General features: G+C 41.8%; 1 protein-coding gene across 3 annotated transcripts in view; it reads left to right on the top strand.

The window, feature by feature from the left end:
• LOC116401407 (equilibrative nucleoside transporter 1-like) overlaps positions 1–2774 on the top strand; it is a 12033-nt gene extending 9259 nt beyond the window's left edge. For all 3 annotated transcript variants that reach the window (XM_031879775.1, XM_031879776.1, XM_031879774.1), the window contains 4 exons: positions 1–108; positions 892–977; positions 1586–1785; positions 2225–2774. The exon at positions 1–108 is cut by the window's left edge and continues 1 nt beyond it. In XM_031879775.1, the coding sequence (XP_031735635.1) occupies positions 1–108; positions 892–977; positions 1586–1785; positions 2225–2336 (506 nt within the window). In that variant the 3' untranslated portion in view covers positions 2337–2774. The remainder of the gene's footprint in view (positions 109–891; positions 978–1585; positions 1786–2224) is intronic.
• The last annotated feature ends 6833 nt before the right edge of the window (positions 2775–9607 follow it).

The raw sequence follows: 9607 nt of genomic DNA, 5'->3' as shown, positions 1-9607 counted from the left end.
TCTGGCGGCTGGCTCTGCTGGTCTGCTTCACCTTCACCGTCACCATAGGAACGTTTCCCGCCATCACTGCCGACACCAAATCCACCCTCGCTGACGGAGGCTCCTGGGGTAAGTCGTCCCTTTGGGTGTGCTCAGAAAAGGTTTCTTCTTCTGTGGTGGTCTTATGTTTTCAACCATCTCCATATTAAAACCTCATATATAAAAGGGCTGCACTGTGGTTGCCTCGCAGCACAGAGGGGCCGGGTATCGAGTCCCCGGCTGGACGGCCCTTCTGTGTGGAGTTAGCGTGTGCTTCACGTGTCAGCGTGGGGCCTCTGGCCTCCTCCCACAGTCCACAGACATGCAGCTCAGGTTAATAGTTTGTCTGTGATGATCGTCTGGGGAACATATATCGGCTCCGGCGACCCCGATCACATAAAGAAGATGAGTGAAAGAAGTGAACAAAGCATGACAATAGGTTGAGTTGAAGCACAGCATGGGGAGTGTTCACTGAAAGGTGTGTTTAATTAAAGTGTAAGTATTGAAAATAATGTAAAATAAAATGTAATTAATATAATTAAATCCATGACAGAGAGATGAGCATTTCAAAGTGGAAAAGGTTCAAAAGGATTTGAAGATTAAAAGAAAATGTTGAAAAATGTTTAATGTTCTCAAGTACAAACAGTAAAAGACACATGAAGAAGAACAGTGCTGCTGCTGAGTCAGCATTCACACTGAATACAGTGTGTCTCAGTATTCTGTCTAATGCACCTTCAGATGTTTGGTGATGGACAGAAACACCAGAAGAAGAAGAAGTTCTGCACTTTAGCTGATTACTTAGAACCTCAAGAGTCACTTTGTCTCACTTCACAGATCAACTCGTTGTTTGAGTCTTTTTGTTTTCTTCAACAGAGCAGTTCTTCATCCCAGTCAGCTGCTTCCTGCTCTTTAACCTGTGTGACTGGGCCGGGCGGAGCTTAACGGCAGTCTGTATGTGGGTGAGTTCCATATCGAGCACTACATGTCCTCTGTCTCCACCCGGTTCATGCAGTCTGTCCTCTGTCTCCACCCGGTTCATGCAGTCTGTCCTCTGTCTCCACCYGATTCATGCARTCTGTCCTCTGTCTCCACCCGGTTCATGCAGTCTGTCCTGTCTCCACCCGGTTCATGCAGTCTGTCCTCTGTCTCCACCCGGTTCATGCAGTCTGTCCTCTGTCTCCACCCGGTTCATGCAGTCTGTCCTCTGTCTCCACCCGGTTCATGGAGTCTGTCCTCTGTCTCCACCCGGTTCATGGAGTCTGTCCTCTGTCTCCACCCGGTTCATACAGTCTGTCCTCTGTCTCCACCCGTTCATGCAGTCTGTCCTCTGTCTCCACCCGTTCATGCAGTCTGTCCTCTGTCTCCACCCGTTCATACAGTCTGTCCTCTGTCTCCACCCGTTCATGGAGTCTGTCCTCTGTCTCCACCCATTCATGCAGTCTGTCCTCTGTCTCAGTTCATTCAGTGACTTGTGATCGTGTGTTCGTCCCTCTCTATGTGTTGTTTAATATTGTGTGTAGATGTATTGATAATTGTTGAATTTATGAGTCATTATCTCTGTTTCCAGCCGAGGAAGGACAGCATGGTACTTCCTGTGTCCATCTTGTGTCGTCTCATCTTCGTCCCTCTTTTCATGCTGTGTAACGTTCAGCCTCGTCTTCACCTTCCCGTCTTCTTCCATCACGACGGCTGGTTCATCTTCTTCATGATCCTCTTCGCCTTCAGTAATGGATACCTGGCCAGCCTCTGCATGTGCTTTGGTCCAAAGTAAGAAACAGTGGTTACAGTAACGTAACCCTAGTTCTATAAGCAGAGGTTGAGCCCTCAACGGGACTCAATAGGTAACACTCTCTTCCATGTGTGGACCCCACAGTACATCAGGCAGCACACACTGCTGTCCCACATCCTCTTCATTGAGCGCTGTAGGAACGACAGAGCTCCGAGGTAGAGGGCTCTGCCTGTGCTCATAGAACCAGGGTTACAGTGATGTAACCTTCTGATGTGTCTGATTCATATTACTCAGTTACAGTATCATCATCTGCATTTATGATTATATTAATAACATTGAAAATAACCCAAACTGTCTCATGAAAGTACTGCTGTATTCTTGTACCTGTAAACTTCATCTTAATTACTGTAGTTATAAAAACTATTTCATATTTAGTGATAAGTGTGAGTAAGTAATATATACTACTTGTTGTTTCAGGAATGTTCTCCCTCATGAAGCAGAAACAGCCGGGGCCATCATGGCTTTCTTCCTGTCGCTGGGTTTGGCTTCAGGGGCTGCTCTGTCCTTTCTCTTAAGAGCACTGGTTTAACTGGAGAACGACCTCTTTATTACTGGATTACCATGGAACCCAACTGCTTATTACTGGTTCAACTGGAAAAATACTTGCTTACCAAAACACCCTGTTTTTATGGGTTTTATGGGTCATTAAAACATTTATGTTAAGTTCAAGTTTCCATCTATGCTACGAGTTACAACTGAAAGTCAATGTTTTAGATGTTCCAGCACGCTGACTTCTTCAAGATGAACCTGAATGTTTGAGAAAAGAAGTTCAAAGTTTCTGGTTTTCATGCAGCTCAACAGACCAAAGTGAACGTCGTGATGTTGGTGCTACAGCAGCGTCATCGGGAACATGAACTCCTGCAGTAAAGTTGATCTGTGTCTGACATGATGAGGCCTCTGATGGGACAAAGTGATGGGAAGAGAATGTAGACGTCTCTATATACATATACACATATATATACACATATATACGCATATATATATGCATATATACGCATATATATATGCATGTATACGCATATATATATGCATATATATATATATATATATATATATATGCATGCATATGCATATATATATGCATATATATATATATATATATATATATATATGCATATATATATATGTATATATATATGCATATATGCATATATATATATATATGTGTATATATAGTATGATAAAAAAAGTATCATATTTATTATTATCCACCCAAGATCTTCCTCGTTGCCGGTGTTTTGGTACATTTTGTAAAAAGAACAAAAACAAGTTTAATGAAATCTTTAAGTAAAGAGTTAAAACATCAAAGTGTGGTTCACATTTTGTACTAGCTTGTCATTTGCAAGTGCCTTCATCATTTCAAGTGTTGATTGTAAAAAGAAGTGTTGCATATGTATATATGTTTACATATACACATACATATATACATATGTGTGTATATATGCACATATATGTGTATATATATATACACATATATATACGTGTATATATATGCACATATATGTCGAAAAAAATCACAAAAAAGTGATTGTATAGGATGTTGCCAAAAGTGATAGTATTGTATGTCATAGTCATGTATGATGTCATGTATACTATGACTTTTTATTACTTTTCACGATTTATAATACTGTGATTTTTTTACGACATACAATACTGACTACTACTACTACTTATTTCATTAGTTTGCTTATTGTGTTATTTGTTATTGTATTTATTTTTGTTGACACTAAGGGGCACTGAACACCAGGAAGGGAACTGGTTTTTACTTGATTATTATTTTTAAGAGAGGGACTGCTTTTGATCACTACAATGAAATCAACCTTCACTGCAAATCCTGATGTAAGTTTTGTTTTGATATTTTTTCTCTCTGACTACAGAAAGTTAAAACAACAACAACCTTGGAGCAAAGATTCCTGGAACAAAAAGGAACATTTGTTGGATTCTCTGGAGTTCATGTGATGAGCTTTGTCTTTCGCCAAGACGCCAAAACAAAGGAAGGCAAAGCAGTAAGCGTGCACAGAGCGCAGCATTGACTGTCATGTTTCCACTGCTTAGCGTTGTCCTCTGTTGGTTTTCATTGAGGTGACGGTGTTTGTCTGATTGGGTTCGGGTAATAGAGAGAAAAGTTTTGAAAAGTTAGTGCTAACCTCACAGGATGTTATGTGCCTGTTGGTATCTTGCCAGAGCACCAGTGTATTGAGTTTGGAGTCACTAGCTCATTCCTTTGGTATAGCTGCCATAGACTCCTCTTCGTTGTGTTGGGTTGTGGTTAAGAGTTAGGATTGTTTTCCGACGCCGTGAGTTTCACTTCGTCAGAAAAATGCACTGTCAATGAAAACAATAATTTATTATACATGCATAAAATATGAATAGTGCAAAGTCTTTGTTGATTGGACTCCATCCTGAAGTAGGATAACCGAGGGATAGGGATGCTGAGGTCAGACAAGGCTTAATCCCCCTAAAACAGGAAACCGTCAGATCGACCAGCAAATGGAGAACATGGTCACGTTAGACCAGAGAATAGTGTGAGTCAAACAGACTGGAGTGCAACGGCATTATACCGTGATGAGAGAAGATCCACTTCAACAATAGAATGCGAGAAGTAGCTTTAGAGATACTATGAATGAGATGATGCTATCCCATGTGTTACGTGTTATGTACGTGTTAGAAATACTTCAGTCAGAAATACTTCAGTCAATACTTGAGTCTCTTTTTTGGATATCTGTACTTTACTTTACTAATATTTCTCTTGACTTACTTCACTACATTTTGCAAAGAAAACTGATACTTTGACTCCGATACATTTCCCCTGAAACCTTCGTTACTCGCTACAAAATCAAATCTATCTTCAGAAACAAAATGAATCATGAGACCAACGTCGGGGACTGTGGTGGAACAGAGACTGCAAGCAAGCAGGTTTGGTGAATCAGTGGTCCTGATTCACCAAACTCATTCGATGAGTGTCTGCTGACTTTACCGCAGCGATGTCCAGTAGTCTCCATTCCTCCACCGCTGACAGTGAGCAACGGACTTTCAAAATAAAAAAATGCGTTAACGTGCTATAAAATAATTGTCGGCGTTAATGAATGAATGCGTTATCGTGTTAACTTGCCCAGCACTATTGTGTGTGTGTGTGTGTGTGTGTGTGTATATATGTGTGTGTATGTGTATATATGTGTGTGTGTGTGTATATATGTATATGTATATATGTATATGTGTGTATATGTGTATGTGTATATATGTGTATATGTATATATATGTGTATATATGTATGTGTATATATGTGTATACATGTGTATATATATGTATATACATGTATATGTATATGTATATACATATATATGTATGTATATACAGTTGTGTGAAAAAGTGTTTGCCCCCTTCCTGATTTCTTATTTTTTTGCATGTTTGTCACACTTAAATGTTTCAGATCATCAAACAAATTAAAATATTAGACAAAGATAACACAAGTAAACACAAAATGCAGTTTTTAAATGAAGGTTTTTATTATTAAGGGGGAAAAAAAAATCCAAACCTACATGGCCCTGTGTGAAAAAGTGATTGCCCCCCCCTGTTAAAACATAAATTAACTGTGGTTTATCACATCTTTGGAAAGCTGAGTTCAATTTCTCTAGCCACACCCAGGCCTGATTACTGCCACACCTGTTCTCAATCAAGAAATCACTTAAATAGGACCTGCCTGACAAAGTGAGGTAGACCAAAAGATCCTCAAAAGCTAGACATCATGCTGCGATCCAAAGAAATTCAGGAACAAATGAGAAACAAAGTAATTGAGATCTATCAGTCTGGAAAAAGTTACAAAGCCATTTCTAAAGCTTTGGGACTCCAGCGAACCACAGTGAGAGCCATTATCCACAAATGGCGAAAACATGGAACAGTGGTGAACCTTCCCAGGAGTGACCGGCCGACCAAAATTACCCCAAGAGCGCAGCGACGACTCATCCAAGAGGTCACAAAAGACCCCAGAACAACATCCAAAGAACTGCAGGCCTCACTTGCCTCAATTAAGGTCAGTGTTCATGACTCCACCATAAGAAAGAGACTGGGCAAAAATGGCCTGCATGGCAGAGTTCCAAGACGAAAACCACTGCTGAGCAAAAAGAACATAAAGGCTCGTCTCAGTTTTGCCAGAAAACATCTTGATGATCCCCAAGACTTTTGGGAAAATACTCTGTGGACTGACGAGACAAAAGTTGAACTTTGTGGAAGGTGTATGTCCCATTACATCTGGCGTAAAAGTAACACGGCATTTCAGAAAAGGAACATGATACCAACAGTAAAATATGGTGGTGGTAGTGTGATGGTCTGGGGCTGTTTTGCTGCTTCAGGACCTGGAAGACTTGCTGTGGTAAATGGAACCATGAATTCTGCCGTCTACCAAAAAATCCTGAAGGAGAATGTCCGGCCATCTGTTCGTGACCTCAAGCTGAAGCGCACTTGGGTTCTGCAGCAGGGCAATGATCCAAAACACACCAGCAAGTCCACCTCTGAATGGCTTAAGAAAAACAAAATGAAGACTTTGGAGTGGCCTAGTCAAAGTCCCGACCTGAATCCGATTGAGATGCTGTGGCATGACCTTAAAAAGGCGGTTCATGCTCGAAAACCCTCCAATGTGGCTGAATTACAACAATTCTGCAAAGATGAGTGGGCCAAAATTCCTCTACAGCGCTGTAAAAGACTCATTGCCAGTTATCGCAAACGCTTGATTGCAGTTGTTGCTGCTAAGGGTGGCCCTACCAGTTATTAGGTTTAGGGGGCAATCACTTTTTCACACAGGGCCATGTAGGTTTGGATTTTTTCCCCCCTTAATAATAAAAACCTTCATTTAAAAACTGCATTTTGTGTTTACTTGTGTTATCTTTGTCTCATATTTAAATTAGTTTGATGATCTGAAACATTTAAGTGTGACAAACATGCAAAAAAATAAGAAATCAGGAAGGGGGCAAACACTTTTTCACACAACTGTATGTATGTGTATGAGAGATTTATGAAACGAAATGCATAAATTCAGTTTCACATGTGATAGAAAGCTTCTATGGATCATATGACGTCTCACATAAGTTCCACAGAAGAAGGAAAAGAAACAAAGCGAACACATGAAATGAATTTCATAACTGTTGAGAGACGTTGTCACAGCTGTTCCACTCTGAGGCTCTCGTCTGCAGGAAGCTGCTGTGACAGCAGGTGGAGATGAAGAGCAGCTGCAGTCAGGTGAACCTCAGATCAACTCTGCACCACTTTAAAGCTGTAATGATGAACACATTCATGATTTCACAACACATGTTTGATGGCAATATCCATTCATAACTGTCTCTGTGTACACACACACACTTAACAACTACAGCAGCGTTTGACAAAGGTCAGACTCCACTGCTCGTTGTGGTGTTCATTTAGACTAAAACACAAACCAAGAAACTAAATATACGAAACAACAAATATAATTAAACTAAAAGAATAACTAAAAAAAGACAAAGATATCGAAATCCTTCAGAAATCTACTCCAAATCAGCAAACGTCTGGATAACATAACTGAGTACTAACATCAAATAAAAACTATCAACTTTAAAGTACAACTTGTGCTCCTGATGTGTGAGTGTGTGTGAGAGTGTGTGTGAGTGTGTGTGTGAGTGTGAGAGTGTGTGTGAGAGTGTGTGTGAGTGTGTGTGTGAGTGTGAGAGTGTGTGTGAGAGTGTGTGTGAGTGTGTGTGTGTGTGAGAGAGTGTGTGAGGGAGTGAGAGAGAGAGAGTGTGTGAGAGTGCGTGTGTGTATGCGTGTGTGACAGTGTGCGTGTGACAGTGTGAGTGAGAGAGTGATGCTACGTCCACATTACTCCGTTTCTATTTTCATGTTTTGCTACGTTCACACTGAGCGTCTTCACTACGCCGGAGTGTCGGAGCACCGAAAACGGATACGTTTGAAAACTTTCTAAACCCTTCATTTTCATTTTCACTCACACACACATGCTAGTGTGTCTAGTGTCTAGTTTCTAATGTGTGTATTAAATGTACAAGTTTGTCATCTAAAGAATCTAAAGTTAACTCACCCTCTGTGTTGTGTTGTGCCACGTCGTGTCGCCATGCGTCGCGATACGTCGCGTTGCGTTGTGTGTGTGTGCGTCGGTCGGTCCCTCTCTGGGCTCCGCCCCGTCGCCTGCTCCTGCTCTCAGTCTGACGGCTGATGTTGAGCCCTCCCACTTGTCCTGTTATTGTTTCGTGGAGATTGTGTCTCTTCTCCAATGTCCAAGTTGCCACATTGATGGCACACAAAGCTTTCAGCTGGTGTGTTTTCTAAAGTCTCTGCCCCTCAACTTTGCTCTACCGCCCTGTTGTCTCTGTCCTTTCCTCCTCTCCCTGTCCTGATACATTGTCAGCTGGGCATCCTTGAGTTTGCGCTGACAAAACGTATCTCTGCTTGTTCTCTGTCGTTGTTCTGCTCCTCAGCGTATTCAGCATGTTGCAATATTGCAGTCTTCCATGTCACACAACTCTCTTGGGTGTGATGTTTTCCAGGCTCATGGATGATGTAGAAGTTGTCCATTATTCACGCCGCGCCATCGCGAGTATGCGTCACTCCAGCCTCATCGCGTCTGTGCAGAGACTTCGTATGTGATCTACTCCCACAGTTGGTGTGAACACAGCGTGAGGACGTCCCGAGGAACCTTCGCAGCCGTCACTTCCTCCTCACAGACCTCACAGATTATGGATATGATTGATTTTACGCAAATATATTTCAAGACAAAAACACATTTTCCTCCTGCATCAGCAAGCATGAAAACTAAATTATTGACATCAATAAGATTATTAACAAGTATTAATAATAACGGGGCAGTAACAGTGAAGGCCACATATCAGCTATTATCACAACACACAAAGTCATCACAGACAGCTGCTCTTTAACTTCAATTCAATGTATCTTTCTACAGCCCAAAATCACAAATCACAAGTTAGCCTCAGAGGGCTTTACAATCTGTACACATGCGACATCCTCTGACCTTTGACCCTCACATCGGAGCAGGAAGAACTCCCCAAAACCCTTTAACGGGAGAAAAGAGGGAGAGCAGCAGAGGAGGATCCTCTCCCAGGATGAGTGTGATAGATGTGATGTGTACAGAATGAACCACACAACAGAGTTACAACACATTCAATGCATATCACAGAACCACGGCAGGAGGCCAGACCAGGGTCCAGGTAGAACCAGGACCAGGATTTAAAGTATAACAGAGTCAAGTCAATAATAATATAAAGCTAACAACAGCTACTGTACAATTACAAGCCGACTATCTAAAATCAACAGAACATCGTGTCTGTGGGGAGAAGCGAGATCAGAAGGAGAAACTGGTGGCCGTGATCTCGTACGTGATCTCGTACGTGATCTCGTACGTGATCTCGTACGTGATCTCGTACGTGATCACGCTACACAAGACGACAGACATGGCAGCGAGGCCACGATCATTGAACAGAGCAATGAGACATACAGTAGAGGCAGCGTCTACACACTACATGTGCCTGAGATAACACAACAGCACAACCTGTATGTGTGTGTGTGTGTGTGTGTGTGGGTTAGTTAAACAATAAGGAAAACACTCAAAACAAGGCATATCCTCAGCGCCGCAGTAAAACACAGCGACTGTTTATCACACAGGAAAGGTTCTGGTCTTCCAACTGATGAAGTTAGTTACCACCCTCACCCTCACTTGCAGTGACTGATCGAACCACAACACCATGACAGCAGCAGTAACGGTGACTTTACACAACGGCAGTCCATAAACAGACACACTGA

Source organism: Anarrhichthys ocellatus, unplaced genomic scaffold (assembly GCF_004355925.1).
Source record: "Anarrhichthys ocellatus isolate YVR2014 unplaced genomic scaffold, GSC_Weel_1.0 scaffold429, whole genome shotgun sequence".
Lineage (NCBI taxonomy): Eukaryota > Metazoa > Chordata > Actinopteri > Perciformes > Anarhichadidae > Anarrhichthys > Anarrhichthys ocellatus.
The sequence above is the reverse complement of the archived record's forward strand: the minus strand, read 5'-3'. Positions and strand labels throughout refer to the sequence as shown.